This window comes from Mobula birostris, chromosome 12, assembly GCF_030028105.1.
Source record: "Mobula birostris isolate sMobBir1 chromosome 12, sMobBir1.hap1, whole genome shotgun sequence".
In the NCBI taxonomy this organism is placed as follows: domain Eukaryota; kingdom Metazoa; phylum Chordata; class Chondrichthyes; order Myliobatiformes; family Myliobatidae; genus Mobula; species Mobula birostris.
Window position 1 is genome coordinate 111,102,475 of NC_092381.1, and position 22,970 is coordinate 111,125,444.

At 43.5% G+C, this 22,970-nt stretch overlaps 1 protein-coding gene across 3 annotated transcripts in view; it reads left to right on the plus strand.

Moving 5' to 3' along the window:
* c12h19orf47 (chromosome 12 C19orf47 homolog) overlaps positions 1-22,678 on the plus strand; it is a 93,242-nt gene extending 70,564 nt beyond the window's left edge. For 2 of the 3 annotated variants that reach the window (XM_072274485.1, XM_072274487.1), the window contains 3 exons: positions 4,352-4,498; positions 10,794-10,864; positions 21,389-22,678. In XM_072274485.1, coding sequence (XP_072130586.1) covers positions 4,352-4,498; positions 10,794-10,864; positions 21,389-21,931 — 761 coding nt within the window. In that variant the 3' untranslated portion in view covers positions 21,932-22,678. The remainder of the gene's footprint in view (positions 1-4,351; positions 4,499-10,793; positions 10,865-21,388) is intronic. The other variant, XM_072274486.1, reaches the window with a different exon arrangement.
* Positions 22,679-22,970: the final 292 nt, after the last annotated feature.

The window sequence follows — 22,970 nt, forward strand, 5'->3', positions numbered from 1 at the left end:
CTGTTCAAGAAAACATCAAACACCCAGAGCGGGGGACAAAAGAAACATTGTACAAACTGCAAAAGTTAGGACATTTGACCCATTGAGTCTGCTCTGCCGTTTCATCATGACTAATCCATTTCCCCTCTCAGCCCCAATCCGGCCTTCTCCCTGTATCCCTCTAGGCCCTGACTAATCAGGAAACTATCAGCCTCTGTCTTAAGTATACCCAGTGACATGCCGTCCACAGCTGCCCCGGCACTAAATTCCACAGATTCATCACTCTCTAGCTAAAGAAATTCCTCCTCATCTCAGTTCTAAAAGGACATCCCTCTATACTGAGACTGTGTCCTATGGTCTTAAATTACCCCACCATAGGAAACATCCTCTCCACGCCCACTCTATCGAGACCTTTCAACATTCAATAGGTTTCAATGTGGTCACCCCACATTCTTCTGAATTCTAGTGAATACAGGCGCAGAGCCATCAAACTGTCTTCATATGACAAGCTGTTCAACCCTGGAATCTGTATGTACTGTATGCAAGACCAGCTTTTCACTCTCTATGCATGTGACAATAATAAATCAATTCTAATCCACCTTTTTATTCTGGTGTCCTTCCCCCTTCCTTTCCAGTCCTGAAGAAGGGTCACGACTGTAAACATTGACTGTTTATTCTTTTCCATTGATGCTGCCTGACCTGCTGAGTTCCCCTAGCATTTTGTGTGTGTTGCTTGGTATTCAGTTCAGTGCCGCACTGCTAGCCCACTGGGCTGCGTGTAGAGCCATCCTTCACTGAAGTTCCCTTTTCCAAACCACTGAAACACAGTACTAAAAAATAACCAGAAAAGGGTAGATGTTAACAACAGGAATTCTGCAGATGCTGGAAACTCAAGCAACACACATAAAAGTTGCTGGTGAACGCAGCAGGCCAGGCAGCATCTCTAGGAAGAGGTGCAGTCAACGTTTCAGTCTCGGCCTGAAACGTTGACTGCACCTCTTACTAGAGATGCTGCCTGGCCTGTGTTCACCAGCAACTTTTAAGGGTAGATATTTGTAGTTTTGCTATTGCAGAGCCAGTTGTTTTTTTATGATAAAGTTTAGATTCACTTTCTGTAGAATGTCATATGTGCTGGTTGTCCACGGTGTCCAGCAATGACAGGAAACCTGTGTGGGAGAGTTTTTAAAGTGGAAAAGCCATTGCACTGGGGCAGTTACACTCTTCAAATTTCAAAGTAAATTTATTATCAGAGTGCATGCATGTCACCATGTGCACCCTGAGATTCATTTTCTTGTGGCAATACTCAACAAATCCATAATAGAATCGATGAAAGACCGCACCAACTTGGGCATTCAACCACTGTGCAAAAGACAACAAACTGTGAAAATACAAACAGAAATAATAATAATAATAAATAAATAAGCAGTAAATATCTCTAACATAAGATGAAGAGTCCTTGAAAGTGATTCCATAGGTTGTGGGAACATTTCAATGATGGGGCAAATGAAGGTATCCCCTTTGGTTCATAGCTTGATGGCTGAGGAGTAATAACTGCTCCTGAACCTGGTAGTGTGAGTCTTGAGGCTGCTGTACAACCTTCCGGATGGTAGCAGCAAGAAGAGAGCGTGACCTTGGTGGCCTAGGATGTCTGTATCCATTCGTTACAAACAGGGAACTTCCTTGGTTGCAGTGGATGTCTCCTTCTATGCCTTCTCGTGCCCTTCACTCTCCACAGAGCATTGCAGAACTCACTTCCTGGCTGTTCAATCACACTGTATATCTCACCTGCCCGGTCTGCTTGAGCTGACTTCATATGCTAGGACACTGTCGCGTGCAAACAGCTACTTAGAGCCTCAGGTGGGAGCTGAGTGTCCAGAGGGGACCAAAAGTGAGTGAGCTGCCAGGAATGGACACAACAAACCCCTTCTCTAGAGGTGCTACCCCTCCCTGAACAGGCATCGAAAAATACTGTGAAATGTGCTGTTTGTGTCAAAAACCAACAAAGCCTAAGGATGTGCTGGGATCAGCCCGCAAGTGTCTCCAGTATACAGTGCCTATAAAAAGTATCCACCCCCTTGGAAGTTTCATGTTTTATTGTTGTACAACATTGAATCACAGTGGATTTAATTTGGCTTTTTTGACACCGATCAACAGAAAAAGACTCTTTCATGTCAAAATGAAAACAGATTTCTACTAAGTGATCTAAATTAGTTACAAATATAAAACACAAAATAATTGATTGCATAAGTATTCACCGCCCCCCCCCCCCCATATGTGTCATTACAGGTGCAGCCTGTATAAGAAGTCACATAATTAGTTAAGTGGAGATCTGTTTTTGGAGACCTGTGTGCAGTCAAGGTGTTTCAATTAATTGTAAAAATACACCTGTATCTGGAAGGTCCAGCTGCTGTTGAGCCAGTATCCTGACAATAACTACACCATGAAGACAAAAGAACAGTGCAAGCAGCTCCCTGAAAAGCACAAGTCAGGAGATGAATACGAGAAAATTTCCAAGTCACTGAGTGTCCCTTGGAGTACAGTTAAGTCAATCATCAAGAAATGGAAAGAATATGGCACAGCTGTAAATCTGCCTAGAGCAGGCCGTCCTCAAAAACTGAGTGACCATGCAAGAAGGGGACTAGTGAGAGAGGCCAAGAGATTTGAGTCATCTCTGGAGGAGTTACAAGCTTCAGTGGCTGAGATGGGAGAGACTGCGCATACAACAACTGTTGTCCGGGTGCTTCACCAGTCACAGCTTTATGGAGGAGTGGCAAAGAGAAAGTCTCTGTTGAAAAAATCTCTCATGAAATCTTGGCTAGAGTTTGTCAGAAGGCACGTGGGAGACTGAAGTCAGCTGGGAAAAGATTCTAATGTCTGATGAAACCAAAATTGAGCTTTTTGGCCATCAGACTGAATGCTATGTTTGGTGTAAGCCAAACACCACACATCATCAAAAACACACCATCCCTACTGTGAAACATGGTGGTGATTGAATCATGCTGTGGGGATGCTTCACTGCTGCAGACCCTGGAAGGCTTGTGAAGGTAAGAGGGTAAAATGAATGCAGCAAAATACAGGGAAATCCTGGAGGAATACCTGATGCAGTCTGCAAGAGAACTGTGACCTGAGAGATTTGTTTTCCAGCAAGACTGTGACTCCAAGCATAAAGCCAAAACTACACAGGATTGACTTAAAAAACACCAAAGTTAATGTCCTGGAGTGGCCAAGTAGAGCCCAGACCTCAATCCAATCCAAGAGATTTTGTGAGCTATTCACTCACGATCCCCATGCAATCTGACAAAGCTTGAGCAGTTTTAATAGACAATTGGTTGGCAGACAGAAGACAAAGAGTAGGGATTAACGGGTCCTTTTCAGAATGGCAGGCAGTGATTAGTGGGGTATCGCAAGGCTCGGTGCTGGGAGCGCAGCTATTTACAATATACATTAATGATTTAGATGAGGGATTAAAAGTAACAGAAGAATGGGGAAAAATTGCAGGGTCCAGATGTACAAAGTTGATAGAGACCTATCCACACAGACTCAAGGCTGTAATTGCTACCAAAGGTGCATCTACTAAATACTGACTTGAAGGGGGTGAATACTTATGCAATCAATTATTTTGTTTTGTATATGTAATTAATTTAGATCACTTTGTAGAAACCTGCTTTCACTTTGACACAGAAGAATCTTTTTCCGTTTATCAGAATTACGCAAATTAAATCTACTGTGATTCAATGTTGTAAAACTATAAAACGTAAAAACTTCCTGGGGGGGGGGGAGGGTGAATACTTTTCATAGGCACTGTAGCATGGCCACAACTTACAAACCCTAATTGTACATCTTTGAAACAGATGTACGGTGAGGAGCATTATAACTAGTTGCATCATCATCTGGTATGGAAAGGCCAATGCACAGGATTGAAAAAGGCTATAGAGGGTTGTAAACTGAACCAGCTCCATAATGGGCACTAGCTTTCCCAGCATCGAGGACATCTTCAAAAGGCGATGCCTCAAAAGGTGGTATCCTTCACTAAGCCGCCCCATCATCCAGCTCATGCCCACTTTTCATTGGTACCATCAGGGAGGAGGTACAGGAGCCTGAAGGCACACACTCAATGTTTCAGTAACAGCTTCATCTCTACCTTCAGGTTCCGGGTGGACTCAGAATCCATGTACACTGCCTCAATACTTTTATTTTTGCTCTGTTTTTATACTACGTATTTCATATTGTAATTTATAGCTTTTTTATTATGTATTGCGATGTACTGCTGCCGCAATACAACAAATTTCATCACATATGCCAGTGATACTAATCTGATTCTGACTGGCTGTCGTTTTTGCACATAACACTCACCTTTGGTGTTTTGGCCCAGTTCTTTCCAGACCAGCTGACCCCGGCCCGGACAATTCCGTAAAGCGACGGCGAGTGACTGCGGAAATGGAAGGTAAATACATAATCAATATGCCAAAAGGGACAACAGCAAAAACTAAGAAAATCCTGGAACAACAAGCCACGAAAGGTAATGTGATCACACCATGCTTACTGTTGGGTGACCCCTGCATGCTAACACAGCAAGGTATAGTGCAGGTTGTGGAAATGTTAGCACCAATAAATCGGTCGTCATTTTCTGTTCCCCGTGATTACAGCATGTTCCGGTATTTAAAGCTTATTCCTTTATTCAGTGACTAGACATGGATACCACTAACAAGCTCAGCACTTAATACTCTTCCCTTTTTCAAAGTTCAAAGTAAATTTATTATCAAAATACATGCATGTCACCAATAACTACCTTGAGATTCATTTTCTTGCGGGCAATCACAGTAAATACAAAGAGACACAATAGAATCAATGAAATACCACACCCAACAGGATGGACAAACAACCAATGTGCAAAAAAAAACAAACAAAAAGAAAGGGGAAAAATAATAATTTATAATTAAAAATAAATAATAATTTATAATAATAATAAATAAATGTAAGGCCCCCATTGGTCACGGTCGACTGGATGTTGCGTCCTAGCTGCCTGCATAGTACAATATGGAGAGCGAGCTGTTCAGTAATAAATAAGTGAGCAAGAAATATCAGAATATGATACGAAGAGTCCTTGAAAGTGAGTCCATAGTGTGTGGGAACAGTTCAGTGATGGGGCGAGTGAAGTTATCCCTTTTGGTTCAAGACCCTGATGGTTGAGGAATAAGAGCTGTCTTTGAACTTGGCGGTTTGGGTCCTGTGGCTCCTGTACCTCCTTTCTGATGGCAGTAGCGATGAGAGAGCGTAACCTGGGTTGTGCAGGTCCTTGATGAGTGCTGCTCTCCTGTGAAGACACCCTGCGATGTGCATCCGTCATCAGGGACCCCCACTATCCAGGGCATGCTCTCTTCTCTCTACTACCATCGGGCAGGAGGTATAGGAGCCTTGGGTCCCACACCTCTCAACCATCAGGCTCCTGAACCGGTGTGGGTAACTTCATTCACATCAACTCTCAACTGATCCACAACCAACAGACTCACTTTCAAAGACTCTACAACTCAGTATTATTTATTTACTTTCTTTTATGATTTGCCTTCGTTTGCATATTGGTTGTTTGTCAGTCTTGTTACTTACAGATTTTTTAAAATAAGTTCTATAGTATTTCTTTATTTGCCTGCAAATGCCTGCAGAAAAATGAATCTCAAAGTAGTAGATGGCGACATATAGGTATGATATATGATATGAGGCCTCTGTTGGTCAGGGTTCACCCTGGATGTTGCATCCTAGCTATCGACATGCACAAGCCTGGGCTGTACAATATGGAGAGCAAGCTGTTGTTCATGTAGCAAGTTTCCCCCTCGCCACACATCTGATGAACCCAAAGGAATGGCAGAGGACGATAGAGTCTGTTACCTGCAGCGTTGCAGGACTTGCCAGTCAGCTAAACACAATGTAGGACTATCTTACACATTCCAACTCCCGATTTTTTTCCCTGGGGGTTTACTCCCAAAGCCTTCTCTGTGAGTGGGTATAGCCGCAAAGCAGCAGAAGTTTGAGCTCAGAGTTTCCTTCTCCTGGATGAGCTGCCAGCCACGGCTGAGAAGCCCCATCTGCCCAAAGCAACTGGTTTTAAGGCGCCAGTAACCTGCCTTTGCCCCTTCTTCTCTCAGTAGAAATGGTCCTGCCGGGGCTTAGTAGCCAAGGTTATTTGCTTCTTAACCTGCCAAGGACACCATTGGGAGCACTTAATGCGTACTGAGACCTTATCCCCATTAGCAACCCCTCCCAGGTTGTAACAGCCTTAAGGAACCAACGTGTACAGTTGAAGTACAACGTTTACATACACCTTAGCCAAATACATTTAAGCTCAGTTTTTCACAATTCCTGGCATTTAATCCTAGAAAGCATTCCCTGTCTTAGGTCAGTTAGGATCACTACTTTATTTTAAGAATGTGTAATGTCAGAATAATAGTAGAGAGAATGATTTATCTCAGCTTTTATTTCTTTCATCACTTTCCCAGTGGGTCAGAAGTTTACATACACTTTGTGAGTATTTGGTAGTGTTGCCTTTAAATTGTTAAACTTGGGTCAAACGTTTTGGGTAGTCTTCCACAAGCTTCTCACAGTAAGTTGCTGGAATTTAGTTCCATTCCTCCAGACAGAACTGGTGTAACTAAGTCAGGTTTGTAAGCCTCCGTGCTCGCACATGCTTTTTCCAGTTCTGCCCACAAATTTTCTATCGGATTGAGGTCAGGGCTTTGTGATGGCCACTCCAATACCTTGACTTTGTTGCCCTTAAGCAATTTTGCCACTAGTTTGGAGGTATGCTTGGGGATATTGTCCATTTGGAAGACCCATTTGCGACTGAGCTTTAACTTCCTGACTGATGTCTTGAGATATTGCTTCAATATATCCACATCATTTTCCTTCCTCATGATGTCATCTATTTTGTGAAGTGCCCCAGTCCCTCCTGCAGCAAAGCACCCCCACAACGTGATGCTGCCACCCCCATGCTTCACGGTTGGGATGGTGTTCTTCGGCTTGCAAGTCTCACCCTTTTCCTCCAAACATAACGATGGTCATTATGGCCAAACAGTTCAATTTTTGTTTCAACAGACCAGAGGACGTTTCTCCAAAAAGTAAGATTTTTGTCCCCATGTGCACTTGCAAACTGCAGTTTGGCTTTTTTATGGTGGTTCTGGAGCAGTGGCTTCTTCCTTGCTGATCAGCCTTTCAGGTTATGTCGATATAGAACTCATTTTACTGTGGATATAGATACTTGTCTACCTGTTTCCTCCAGCATCTTCGCAAGGTCGTTTGCTGTTGTTCTGGAATTGATTTGCACTTTTCGCGCCAAAGTACATTCATCTCTAGGAGACAGAATGCATCTCCTTCCTGAGCGGTATGACGGCTGCGTGGTCCCATGGTGTTTATACTTGCGTACCATTGTTTGTACAGATGAACGTGGTACCTTCAGGTGTTTGGAAATTGCTCCCAAGGATGAACCAGACTTGACATTATTTCCTGACCTCAATCTGATAGAAAATTTGTGGGCAGAACTGAAAAAGCGTGTGCGAGCAAGGAGGCCTACAAACCTGACTCAGTTACACCAGTTCTGTCTGGAGGAATGGAACAAAATTCCAGCAACTTACTGTGAGAAGCTTGTGGAAAGCTACCCAAAACGTTTGAACCAAGTTAAACAACTTAAAGGCAATGCTACCAAATACTCACATAGTGTATGTAAACTTCTGACCCACTGGGAAAGTGATGAAAGAAATAAAAGCTGAAATAAATCATTCTCTTTACTACTATTCTGACATTTCACATTCTTAAAATAGTGATCCTAACTGACCTAAGACAGGGAATGTTTTCTAGGATTAAATGTCAGGAATTGTGAGAATCTGAGTTTAAATGTATTTGGCTAAGGTGTATGTAAATGTCTGACTTCAACTGTAGGTATTTGGAATTATGCTATTGGAGCCATCAGTGGGGCTTGGTTGCAGGATTGGCAGCTCAAAATTCCAGTGTTGTGAGAGTGTGGAACAAGTGGTGCATGTTAACTCGATTTCAATGTTTAGGTGAAGTTTGGATAGGTACATGGATGGTAGGGCTAGGGTCACGGTGCAGGTTGTTGGGAGTAGGTGGTTTAAGTAGTTCAGCATGGACTAGAAGGGCCCCATGGCCTGTTTCTATGCTGTCCTTTTCTGTGATTACATGTATGTCACCATATTCTACCCTGAGATTCATTTGCTTGTGGGCATTCACAGTAGATACAAAGCAATACAATAGAATCAGTGAAGAACTGCACACAAAGACTGACAACCAACCAATGTGCAAAAGAAAACTAGCTGCAATACAAAAATATTAGTAAATAAATAAACAAGTTATAAATAATACCGAGAACGTCAGTTGTAGAGTCCTTGAAAGTGAGTCTGTAGGTTGTGGAGTTGGATCATAGTTGGGGTGAGTGAAGTTATCCATGCTGGTTCAGGAGCCTGATGGGTGTAGGGACCTACCTTTTGCCCAATGGCAGCAGCGAGAAGAGAGCATGGCCTGGATGGTGGGAGACCTTGATGACGGAATTTAACCTGTGTACAGGTTTCCCCCGCTATCCGAAGGTAGAGCATTCCTATGAAACGGTTCATAAGCTGGAATATTGTAAAGTGAATAAGCAATTACCATTTATTAATACGGGAAAATTTTTTGAGCATTCCCAGACCCCAAAAAAAACCTACAAAATCATGCCAAATAACACAAAACCTAAAATAACACTAACATATAGTAAAAGCAGGAATGATATGATAAATACACAGCCTATATAAAGTAGCAATACTGTTCTACAAATTGCAGCACTCTCGGTGGAAGCACTTTCGGCAGAAACACTCTTTCCAGTAACCTTTAAGCTATGAAGCTGCCAAATCATACCAAATAACACGTTAAAAATACACAGCCTATATAAAGTAGAAATAATGTATGTATAGTGTAGTTTCACTTACCGGAATCGGGAAGACACGGTTTCCTCCAAACGCCATTTCTCATCGAAACTGTTAGCCCATCGAGAGCATCTCCAATGTTGGCGATTGCCAATTTTATATTGTATTCTTTCCAGAGCTCTCACAAAGATGCTTCGGAGTTACCCTCTCTGTCAATGGTACTTACAATAAAGCACATCACATTTTGCGTATAGTGAGCCTTAGTTGTGGCTATTAGGCCTTGGTTGCATGGCTGCAGCAACGATGTTGTATTCGGCGGTAAGAACGCAACACGAATGTTACCGCCATACTCGGTAATGCCAGGCGGATGAGAAGCACAATTAGCGCCAATCACAAGACACCTATTATCGAGGTTATTTTCTCTACAGTATTTTTCAACAAAAGGACTAACGTATCTGCTCATGTACTCAGAAAAAAGCACTTGGGTGTGAACGGAACACAACGGGAAGGGTTTTCTTATCAACGCCTTTAAGTGCCCTTGGATTTTCTGAATGGTACACTAGTAGAGGCTTAGTGGCGTTAATAATAGGCATTAGGGTAAACCTGTCCTTCGATGCCTTGTGTCCCTTAGCCTGCTTTTCTTCGATGGAAATAAATGTCTTGCTCGGCAATTTTTTCCAATAAATAGCAGTTTTGTCACAGTTAAACACTTGCTTATACGAATAACCACCTTCTGTAATTATTTTCTTCAGTTCTGCTGGGAGCTCTTTGGCAGCTTCCGTATCAGCCGAAGCACTCTCTCCAGTAAATGTTAAACTGTGAAGCTGTCCTCGCTTCAGAAACCGATCAAACCACCCATGACTAGCTTTAAATTCCACTTTCGCAACACTTTCATCACCATCGTCCACTGCTTTTTGTTTTAGCTTATTAAAAAGACTGACTGATTTCTCCTTAAGTATAAGAAAACTTAGCGGAACACCACGCTTTGTACACCCATCAATCCACTCAAGCAATAGACTTTCCATTTTATCCATTATTGGATGCCGACTAAGAGAGACCACTTTGCTATGAGCAGAACCAACCCTAACATCGGCAGCTTTCAAAATTCTTTCTCTCTGAGTATAAATAGTGCGAGTGGTGGACACAGACAAGTTCAACTCGCGGACAATGTCCTTACTTCATTCACCACGATCGAAATGTTTAATTATGTGTAGTTTTATGCTAAGTGAACACTCTTACGAGCTCTTTTAGGCTTTTCCGATACCTTTGAACTCATCTTGCACAAAATAAATGGAGATAAAGCACGTGTTTAAGCAGCGGCAGCTAGAATGCAGTTCTGGGGGAGGAGCTTGGCTGTTTGGGCGTGTGCTGCCTTTTTTCATAACAGTGAAAACACCTTCTGTTAGCGAAAACAGGTAACTAATGTAGGTCTTTCATAACAGCGAGGTGTCGTAAAGCGAACGTTCGGAAAATGGAGCCACCTGTACTTGCTTATCCAAATATTAGACACTACAAGGCTTCAAAATACTGTTAACATTGATTGCCATGGTGGTGTAACTGTTACATCTCAGGGCATCAGAGTTCTGTGTTCAATTCCGACACCGTCAGTAAGAAGTTTGTACATCCCCTTAGTGTGTGGGTTTCCTCCGGGTGTTCTGGTTTTCTCCCACATACAAAAGATGTACTGGTTAATTGCTCATAGTAAATTGTCCTTTGACTAGGCTAGGATTAAATCAGGCATTGCTGGGTGAAGCAGCTTGTTGAGCCGGGAAGGCCTGTTCCGCGCTCTTATCTTTATATGAATAAATAAAATCCTAATCTCACCAGTAATTTGCTTTCTTCAGTACACTTGACATGATTGAAATGGTGCTAACTACTATTTGTGTGAGCTTTTTGCTGTTTCGATTGCAGGTTTGCCAAGGACGTCAGTCTTTGATAGGCTTGGTGCCGAAACAAAAGCAGACACCACTACCGGGAGTAAGGTGAGACCTAAGCAAGTCTTCTCTTTAAGAAATAACAGGTTGCTTAATACTGTTTTAGTGACAACCTGCTGGGAACAGCACTGTATCACATAGAATGCTGTACTCAAGATGTTAGGACTTTATTCCCTGAAGTGTCGGAGAAGTAAGAAACATGATAGAGGTAAACAAAATTCTGAAGGGAATAGATGAGGTAATTGCAAGTAGGCTAGGCTTTTTCCACTGAGTTGGGTGAGACTAGAACCAGGGATCAGGGATTAACGGTGAAAGGTGACATATTTAATAGGACCTGGAGCAGGGATCTCCACGTTCAGAGTGGTGAGAGTGTGGAATGAGGTGCCAGTGGAAATGGTGGATGTGGACTCGATTGCAACATTTGAAGGATAGTTTGGATAGGTACATGGGTATGGAGAGCTATGGTCCAGGTGCAGGTCGATGGGACTGGCAAAGTAGTAGTTCAACACAGATTAGATGGGCCGGTGGACCTTTATCCTTGCAGTAGTGGTCTATGACTATATAGAAAACTAATCCTGCTATGGCTGCCTCTAAGACAGTAGGAATTAAGTCATAAGTGTTTTACAGGACAGAGACAGGGCCTTCAGCCAAACTCATCAATGCACTATTTAAGTTCAAGTTTATTGTCATCTGACTGTAAATGTATGCAGCCAAACAAAAGAGTGCTCCTCTGGATCACAGTGACCACAAAACCTTTATCACACACAGCACAAAAAAGACTGTCATACATAAGATAAAATATAATTCAAAAATGCGTGTAGCACAGAGCACAGGTAAACAGGATAAGAAATTTCACTGTTGCTTGGAGCCCGTGTGGCCATTGTGACCATGCATGTCACCATCTTGTGACATAGTATCTTGGTGGATATTCTAAATATCCAGCAGAATCCGAATCAGGTTTATTATCACAAGCATATGTTGTGAATTTGATGTTAGGTGGCAGCATTACCTTGCAGTACATAATAAAATCTAAATTACAGTAATAAGTATATATATTTTTTCAAGTTAAATAAATAGTACAAAAAAAATTAGTGAGGTAGTGTTCATTCAGAAATCAGATGACAGAGGTGAAGAAGCTGTTCCTGTATCATTGAGTGTGTGTCTTCAGGCTTCTGTACCTCTTTCTGATGGTAGCAATGAGAAGGGGGCAGGTACTGGGTGATGGATCCTGCCTTTTTCAGGCATTGCACCTTGAAGATGTCCTCGATGCTGGGGGAGACTAGTGCCCACGATGGAGATGACTAAGTTTACAACTTCCTGCAGCTTATTTCAATCCTGTACAGTAACCCCCCCCCCCCCCCCACTTTTCCTCTGCCATACCAGACGGTGATGCTTGCAGTTAGAATGCTCTCCATGGTACAACGGTAAAAATTTGCGAGTGTTCTTGGTGACACGGCTAATCTCCTCAAACTCCTAATGAACTATCGCTGCTGCCGTGCCTTCTTTGTAACTGCGTCAACGTGTTGAGCCCAGGATAGATCCTCAAAGATGCTGACACCCAGGAACTTGAAATTGCTCACTCTTTCCACTTCGGGTCCCTCGAAGAGGACTGGTGTGTGTTCCCTTGTCTTACCCTTTCTGAAGTCCTCAATCTTTGGTCTTACTGACATTGAGTGCAAGGTTATTGTTGCGACACCACTCAGCAAGCATCTCGCTCCTGTATGCCTTCTCATCACCAAGTTGCTTGCCTTGAGAGATTCCCTAACTTGTTGGCATAGGTAAGGAAGAACAGATAGAGACGTAGAGTGTTACAGCACAGTGCAGGCTCCTCAGCCCATAATGTTACGCTGACCTTTAAACCGACTCTAATTCAATCCTAACCATTTCCTCCTACATAGCTCTCCACTTTTCTCTCACCCCTGTTTCATTTTCTCAGATGTTTGCCTATCGAAGAGTTTCTAATGTTGCGTACGGTTCAGCTAGGTCTTTTAATATACAGTAACAGGCTACAACAAACTCAGAGCTGTTCAAATTATAAGCGCGTTTATTACTTACAAGGGAAAGTCTACTTCCGTACATTAAGTTGTTGGTAGGTAGCTTCAACCTTACAGCTCCAAACAGATCATTTTTGTAAATCTACAGAGTCCACTAAATCATCAGCTTCGTATCTTTGAGTTCATTCCGTTCCTTAATTGCGTTTCTGTCTTATCTCATAACCGTCTTGATGAGCCGGTTTGTTTTGAGGCTTCCCCCCCCCCACCCACCCCCCCAACATCTGCGTCCTGTTCCTCTCTACTTTCAAAATATTCCTTGCTGTCAAACACACATCCAACCCTGCAAGCTTCCTATTCAAACATGTCAACAACCCAGCAAAGCATTCTGGAATCACACACGTTCCATTTTGTCACATTATGCTTTACAAAAGTTATAAATTCATAAACACTTCAGGGTTACAGATATATTTCCACACTAACCTGTGAGCAGAATGAGCACAATGAGGACATTTTCAACCTCTCACTGCTATGGGCAGAAGTTCCCACTTGCTTCAAAAAGGCAACAATTATACCAGTGCCAAAGGAGAATATTGTGGGCTGCCTTAATGACTATCGCCCAGTAGCACTCACATTGACAGTGATGAAATGCTTTGAGAGGTTGGTCATGACTAGACCGAACTCCTGCCTCAGCAAGGACCTGGACCCATTGCAACTTGCCTATCGTCACAATAGGTCAGTGGCAGACGCAATCTCCATGGCTCTTCACACGGCTTTAGACCACCTAGACAACACAAACACCTACGTTAGGATGCTGTTCATCGACAATAGCTCAGTATTTAATACCATCATTCCCACAATCCTGATTGAGAAGTTGCAGAACCTGGGCCTCTGTACCTCCCTCTGTAATTGGATCTTCGACTTCCTAACCAGAAGACCACAATCTGTGTGGATTGGTGATAACGTATCCTCTTCGCGGATGATCAACACTGGCGCACCTCAGGGGTGTATGCTTAGCCCACTGCTCTACTCCCTGTCTACACATGACTGTGTGGCTAGGCACAGCTCAAACACCATCTACAAATTTGCTGATGATACAACCATTGTTGGCAGATTCTCAGATGGTGACGTGAAGGCGTACAGGAGTGAGATATGCCAACCAGTGGAGTGATGCTGCAGCGACAACCTGGCACTCAATGTCAATAAGACAGAAGAGCTGATTGTGGACTTCAGGAAGCGTAAGACAAAGGAATACACACCAATCCTCATAGAAGGATCAGAAGTGGAGAGAGTGAGCAGTTTCAAGTTTCTGGGTGTCAAGATCTCTGATCTAACCTGGTCCCAACACATTGATGTAGTCATAAAGAAGGCAAGACAGCTGCTATACTTTATTAGGAGTTTGAAGAGATTTGGCATGTCAACAAATACACTCAAACACCTCTATAGTCGTACCGTGGAGAGCATTCTGACAGGCTGCATCACTGTCTGGTATGGAGGAACTACTGCACAGGACCGAAAGAAGCTGCAGAAGGTTGTAAATCTAGTCAGCTCCATCTTGGGTACTAACCTACAAAGTACTCAGGAGACATCTTTAGGAAGCAGTGTCTCAGAAAGGCAGCGTTCATTATTAAGGACCTCCAGCACCCAGGGCATGCCCTTTTCTCACTGTTACCATCAGGTAGGAGGTACAGAAGCCTGAAGGCACACACTCAGTGATTCAGGAACAGCTTCTTCCCCTCTGCCATCTGATTCCTGAATGGACTTTGAAGCTTTGAACACTACCTCAATTTTTTTTTAATATACAGTATTTCTATTTTTGCACATTTTTTAATAATCTATTTAATACACATAATTGATTTATTTATTATTATGTTTTATTTTATTATTTTTTTCTCTCTCTCTGTTAGATTATGTATTGCATTGAACTGCTGCTGCTAAGTTAACAAATTTCATGTTGTACGCCGGTGATAATAAACCTGATTCTGATGCCTCAAAAAGATGGCTTCCGTCAATAATGGCCCCCATCACCCAGGGCCTAGCCTTGTTCTCATTGCTACCATCAGGGAAGAGGTACGGGAGCCTGATGGGACATATTCAATGATTCAGGAACACCTTCTTTCCCTCTGCCGTTGGATTTCTGAATTGACATTGAAGCCATGAACGCTACGTCACTAATTTTTTTTTAATTTTTTGCACTGCTTATTTAATTTAATTGTTATATACATACTGTAATTGAATGGCTTGTCATATGAGAATTATTTGATGGCTCTGGGCTTTTACTCACTGGAACTCAGAATAATGAGGGGTGACCTCATTGAAACCTATTGACTGTTTAAAGGCCTGGATAGAGTGGATGTGGAGAGGAGGATATTTCCTCTGGTGAAAGAGTCTAAAACCAGACGACACAGCCTAAGATTACAGGACAAGTGGAGGAATTTCTTTAGCCAGTGTGTATTGGATTGGAATTCATTGTTACAGGTGGCTGTGGAGGTCAAGTCATTGAGTATATTTAAGGCAGAGGTTGATTGACTCTTAATTAGTCAGGGCATGAAGGGATATGGGAGATTGGAGCTGAGAGGGAAATGGATCAGCCATGAGGAAATGATGGAGCAGACTCGATGGGCTAAATAGCCTCATTCTGCTCCTATATCTTGTCTTATGATCTTAAATTTCTGATTAATGGCCCTATGTTCAGGTGCTGTTTATGTCAGTGGGCCTGCTAGGTTCCACTAAATGTCAACGTCCTTAACATTCAGTGAAGAGATACTGATGTCATTCTGAGAGTAAATCTTCTGAAACTGCCCTGCATATTAGTATCACTGAATCACGGAGTTGTTACATCCTGGAAGTAGTCCATTTGGCCCATCAACTTCATAACTGCTCAACAATCAAGCTAGTCCCATTCTCTGTCCTATCAGATATTCACCCAAAGCAACACTCGCAAAATGCTGGAAGAACTCAGCAGGTCATGCCAAGTCATTGGGTGCTTTTAAGGCAGAGATAGATGGGTTCTTGATTAGCCAGGGCACCAAAGCGTATGGGGAGAAGGCAGGGGAGTGGGGATGGCCAGAAGAATTGGATCAACCCATGTTTGAAAGGCAGAGCAGACTTGATGGACCGAATGGCCTACTTCTACATAGAAACATAGAAAACCTACAGCACAGTACAGGCCCCTCAGTCCACAAAGCTGTGCCGAACATGGCCTTACCTTAGAACTACCTAGGCTTACCCATAGCCCTCTATTTTTCTAAGCTGCATGTATCCATCCAGGAGTCTCTTAAAAGACCCTATCGTTTCCACCGCCACCCCCGCCAGTTCCACGCACTCACCACTCTGTGTAAACAAAAACTTATCCCTGACATCTCCTCTGTACCTGCTTCCAAGCACCTTAAAACTATTCCCTCTTGTGCTAGCCATTTCAGCCTGGGAAAATGCCTCTGACTATCCACACTTATTATCTTGTACACCTCTGTCAGATCACCTCTCATCCTCTGTCGCTCCAAGGAGAAAAGGCGGAGTTCACTCAACCTGTTCTCATAAGGCATGCTCCCTAATCCAGGCAACATCCTTGTAAATCTCCTCTGCACCCTTTCTATGGTTTCCACACCCTTTCTGTAGTGAGGTGACCAGAATTGAGCACAGTACTCCAAGTGAGGTCTGACCAGTGTCCTATATAGCTGCAACATTACCTCTCGGCTCTTAAACTCAATCATAGAAACATAGAAAATAGGTGCAGGAGTAGACCAGCAGGCCCTTCGAGCCTGCACCGCCATTCAGTATGATCATGGCTGATCATCCAACTCAGAACCCTGTACCAGCCTTCCCTCCATACCCCCGATCCCTTTAGCCACAAGGGCCATATCTAACTCCCTCTTAAATATAGCCAATGAACTGGCCTCAACTGTTTCCTGTGGCAGAGAATTCCACAGATTCACCACTCTCTGTGTAAAGAAGTTTTTCCTCATCTCGGTCCTAAAAGGCTTCCCCTTTATCCTCAAACTGTGACCCCTCTTCCTTCTTCCTTCTCCCATGATTGATGAAGGCCAATACACTGTATGCCTTCTTAACCACAAAGTCAACCTGCGTAGCAGCTTTGAGTGTCCTATGGACTTGGACCCCAAGATCCCTCTGATCCTCCACACTGCCAAGACTCTTGTCATTAATGCTATATTCTTCCATCATACTTGACCTACCAAAATGAACCACCTCACACTTACCTGGGTTGAACTCCATCTGCCACTTCTCAGTCCAGTTTTGCATCCTATCAATGTCCTGCTGTAACCTCTGACATCCCTCCACACTGTCCACAACTCCCCCAACCTTTGTGTCATCAGCAAATTTACTAACCCATCCCTCCACTTCCTCATCCGGGTCATTTATAAAAATCACAAAGAGTAGAGGACCTAGAACAGATCCCTGAGGGACACCACTGGTAACCGGCCTCCATGCAGAATATGACCCATCTACAACCACTCTTTGCCTTCTGTGGGCAAGCCAGTTCTGGATCCACAAAGCAATGTCCCCTTGGATCCCATTCCTCCTTACTTTCTCAATAAGCCTTGCATGGGGTATCTTATCAAATGGTTTGCTAAAATCCATATACACTACATCTACGGCTCTACCTTCGTCAATGTGTTTAGTCACATCCTCAAAAAATTCAATTAGGCTCGTAAGGCACAACCTGCCTTCGACAAAGCCATGCTGACTATTCCTAATCATATTACGCTTCTCCAAATGTTCATAAATCCTGCCTCTCAGGGTCTTCTCCATCAACTCACCAACCACTGAAGTAAGACTCGCTGGTGTATAATTACTTGGGCTATCCCTATTCCCTTTCTTGAATAAGGGAACAACATCTGCGACCCTCCAATCCTCCGGAACCTCTCCTATCCTCATTGATGATGCAAAGATCATTGCCAGAGGCTCAGCAATCTCCTCCCTCGCCTCCCACAGTAGCCTGGGGTACATCTCATCTGGTCCTATATTTTATGGTCATGCAGCATCTATGGAAATGAATAAACAGTCAATGCTTCGTGTTAGGACCCTCCTCCTTCTCATGTTTATGAGCTTACTAATTCAGTTCCATTCTGATTACTGTAATTGAACTCCTCCCTACTACCACCCTTAGGAGGCCGTAGTCATAATTCATCACACCGCTTTGAGAGGCAGAAGCTAAGCTCAGATATATCGGTATGACAGTGGAGTAAAGGGATCACAGGGGCATGAGAGAGGAGCTGGTCAATGTTGATAGGGAGGGGACTCTAGCAGAGATGACAGTAGTGGAAAGGGCAGGATTGGTCCATCGCAAAGCATTTTGATGGGAGGATGAGGCAGCCATGGCTGACAAGAGAGGTCAAAGACAGCATAAAAGCCAAGGATAGGGCATACAATATAGCAAAAATCAGTGGGAATTTGGAGGATTAGGAAACTTTTAAAAACTAACAGAAGGCAACTAAATATAGCAATAAGGAGGAAAAGATGAAATATGAAGGTAAGCTAGTGAATAATAGAGAATACCAAAAGTTTTTTTTTCCAGATATATAAAGAGTAAAAGAGAGGCGAGAGTGGATATTTGACAGCTGGAAAATTACGCTGGAGATGTAGTAATGGGGACAAGGAAGTGGGGGGCAAAATTACTAAGTATTTTGCATTAGTCTACACTGTGGAAGACACTAGCAGTATGCCAGAAATTTGAGAGTGTCAGGAGGCAGAAATGAGTGAAGTTGCCATTACTAAGGAGAAGGTGCTTGGGAAGTCAAAAGGTCTGAAGGTAGGTAAATCACCTGGAGTAGATGGACTACACCCCAGTGATCTGAAAGAGGTAGCTGAAGATGTTGTAGTGATCATTCAAGAATCACTAGATTCTGGTGTGGTTCCAGAGGACTGGAAGATCGCAAATGTTATTCCACTCTTTAAGAAGAGAGGGAGGCAACAGACAGGAATTACAGGCCAGTTAGCCTGGCTTCAGTGGCTTGGAAGATGTTGGAGTTAATGTAGTTTTGGGGTGCTTGCTGCACATGATAAAGTAGGCCAACGTGAGTATTGCTTCCTTTAGGAGAAATCTTGCCTGACAAATCTGATGGAATTCTTTGAGGTAATAACAGGCAGGATAGACAAAGGAGACTCGATAGATGTGGTGTACTTGGATTTTCATAAGACCTTTGCCAAGGTGCCACACATGAGACTGCTAAAACTGGTAAGAGCCCATGGAGTTACAGTAAAGATACTAGCATGGACAGAAGATTGGCTGACAATCAGAAGGCAAAGAGTGGGAATAAAGGGACCCTTTTCTGACTGGTTGCCCATGACTAGTGGTGTTCTGCAGGGCCGGTGTTGTGACCGTTATTTTTACGTTATATGTCAATGATTTGGATGATGGAATTGATGGCTTTGTGGCCATGTTTGCTGATGATACAGAAATAGGTGGAGGGGCTGGTTTTGAGGAAGCAGAGAGGCTACAGAAGCACTTAGACAGGTTAGGAAAATGGGCAAAGAAGTGGCAGCTGCCGGAGTTGGGAAGTTTATGGTAATGCACTTTGGTAAAAGGCATAAAGACCTAGGTTATTTTCTAAATAGGGAAAAAGTTCAGAAATAGGGAGTCCTTGGGCAGGATTCCCTGAAGGTTAGTTTGCAGGTTGAGTCACTGGTGAGGAAGGCAAATGCAATGTTAGCATTTATTTTGAGAGGATTTGAATATAAAAACAAGGTAGTACTGCTGAGGATTTATAAAGCATTGATCAGACCACACTTGGAGTATTGTGAGCAGTTTTGGGCCTCATATTTAAGGTAGGATGTGCTGACATTGGAGAGGATCCAGAAGAGGTTTATGGGAATGACCATGGGAAAGAAAGGGTTAATGTATGGGGACCGCTTGACAGCTCTGGGCCTGTACACTTTAGAGTTTAGAAGAATGTGAGGGATCGCATTGAAACATATTGGAAGGCCTAGATTGAATGGATGTGGAGAGGATGTTTTCTACATTGAGAAGTCTAGGATCAGAGGATACAGCTTCAGATTACAGGGAAATCCCTTTAGAAGAGCGGTGAGGAGGAATTTCTTAGCCAGAGGGTGGTGAATCTATAATTACCACAGGCATCTGTGGAGGCCAAGTCAATGGGTATATTTAAAGCAGAAGTTGATAGACTTTTGATTTGTAAGGGGTCAGAGTTTATGGGGATAAGACAGGAGAATGGGGCTGAGAGGGAAAGTAAATCGGTCATGATGGAATGGCGGAGCAGGCTCGATACGCCAAATGGCCTAATTCTGCCCCAGTGCCTTATGAAGTTATCAGGCAATTCAGCCCATCTAGTCTGCTCTGCTGATTTACCTTTCCTGTCAACCCCATTCCCCATAGCCTTGAAACTTACTAATCAAGAATTTATCCCACCCAATCCACTTTTATCAATGTCGCCATGAGAACATGCTGGCTGGCAGCTGGACATTTGAATCAAACACCGAATGAATTCAGAGTGAAGTTGTCACGTACGTGTATGGAATGAAAACTTCCAACTGCATCACAGGCACGTAGCATTAGACAAACATCGTTCACCAGAAAAACACTGGGGTGGTATAGTAGCATGGCAGTTAGCATGCCGCTGTTACAACACTGTGGCCCAGGTTCACTTTCCATCAGTGTCTTAAGCAGTTTCTACATTCTCCATGTGACTGTGGGGATTTCCTCCAGGTGCTCTGGTTTCCTCCCGCCGTCTAAAGTCATACAGGTTAGTAATGTACAAGTAACTGTTAAACACATAGACTGATTTGAACCTACAGAACTGTGCAAAAGTTTTAGTCACGTCTATATAGCTAGGACGCCTAAGACTTTTGCACAGTACTGTTGCAATGATGTATTGCATAGTACAGCTGCAGCAAAAAAACACAAATTTCGTGACATATGTGAGTGATGATAAACCTGACTCTGATATGGGTCTCTATCGTGGACTGAGAATGGGAAGGAAGAGGAGAGGGGCAGGAAGAGAAGAATCATGTTTGGGAAAAGGGGAAGGGAGTGGGGAGGAAGTGGGAAACAGCAGAGAGACATTTTGTAATGATCAATAAACCAACTGTTTGGAATCGAGTAACCTTGCCTGGTGTCTCAGGGCTGGGTGTGTCTGCACCCTCACCACCCCCACCCCCCACCGGCATTCCTTCTCTACCACCTGTCCCACACCCCTCCCGCAGTGCTCCACCCTCGCCATTCTGAACATCCATTGCTCCAGCCAGATTTACAAGCTTGCTCTCCACTCCATGTTAACAAATACAGAACTGTGCAAAAGTCTTAGTAACCTGGCTCTATAACAAGACTTTTGTACAGTATTGTACAGAGAGTGATGCTAGGTGATGTGTTTATGGGGGTGGTGGGGTGGGTTAATGGGTGAAGATTTTGATCGACCTGATGGTTTGGGGGAAGTAATTGTTTTTGAGTCTGGTGGTCCTGGTGTGGAATCTACTTAACCTTCTCCCTGATGGGAGTGGGATAATCAGTCCATGAGCAGGGTGGGCAGGATCCTTCATGATATTGCTGTATAAATGTCTTCATGGTAGTTAGAGTGATTTTGCTGAAATTTGGATTCTCTTTCAGCCGACGGGAGTGTTCAGCCGCCTGGGTGAAGTAGTCTGTCAGAAGGAGAGCAGTGACGATGATGAAGCTGGTTCTGTGCTTCAGTACGCCGGGGTCTTGAAGAGGGCTCCGACTGCGTCCGCTCAGGAGAGCCCCACGCTTCCGCTCCTAACCAAGGAGAGAGCTGCAGCAGCGAGAGCCAAAGCCTCTGCCACCACGATAAGACGACTGGCGGTCCCGAAAGCTAGCAGTAGGACTGTGCCCGGCAAGGGTGTACAGGCCACAGGAGTGGTCCCCACCACCCGTCTGCAGTCGGCGAGCCAAGCCAAGGTCAGCATCAGGCAGAGGCTGGGGAAGCCCGCCCCCACTGAGGCCGACACACAGGACAACAAAGTCACCAGTACAAAAAGCCGCGGCAGCCCCGAGTTCACTGTGACCATCAAGAACACGGCACGGACTCCGGCCGGTACCAAAGTGACCAGCAGTACAGAGGGTCGCCTGGCTCAGATGGACTCCACGGCGACCATCAGTGTGTTCGAACGGCTGGGCAAGAAGCTGAAGTAACAAAAGGCACACGTGACACTTTATTTTTATATGTACATTAGGTGTCCCTTCATTCACAGCAACACACCATTCTCCCACCGACTGAAACAACGTCATCTGGGAAACTTTCCACCCAAAAGATCAACATAAGGAATCTATTGAGAGGATAATGGGAGAGAACAAGATTTTAAATAGCATTTAGATTTTGTTTTGATAATTTATTCAGAACCCTGTTGTTTTCTTTTGTGTGTGCGTGTGTTAATGGGAAGGGTGGTAAAGCTTTTTGAAGGGGTTAGTAAACTTTGGTGTAGATATTTTGTATATGATCACTGCCCTGGCACACGGGTTTAAGTGACGCCTCGTTATCAGTCAAGCCATTGTCACGCTGACTTTGCTGGGACTTTTTTTTCCCTCATTCACAGTTTATTCTGGTGCAGTGTGGTCACTGTCACTACTTCTAAGGCAGGGGTTCCCACCCTGGGGTCCACAGACCTCTTGCTTCATGGCATAAGAAAAGGCTGGGAACTCCTGTTATAAGGGGACTTGGATAAATCTGACTGTTTACTTCATTACAGAACTCCTACCATTCGTGGGTATGTGTCACGTTGGGATACCTTAGCACTGAGGAACATCTGGTGCAGGCCATTTTACAAAGTTATTGCCTTTTGGAGTGTTTTATGCCTAACCCTCGGTGTTTATAAGGCACCCTTTATTCCCATGCGTTTATTTTTCATGCTTCTGAGAAGATATAAAAAATATTTTAATTCATCTCTTGCTACTGTAGTTTGATTTGTGCTTTGACTGAGTAGCCAGTTTCAAATGGTTCAATTTAATATCAGAGAATGTATACAGTATGCAACCTGAAATCCTTACTCTTCACAAACATCCACGAAACAGGAAAAAAACCACAAAGAATGAATGTCAGAAAACATTAGAACCCCAAAGCTTCCCTCTTTACTCAATAACGTTGTTGACTGATGCTAATTTTGAAATGTTTAAGTTGTACCTGAAAGACAAATCTCTACTTTATCTTTTATTTTATTTCGAGATACAACTCAGT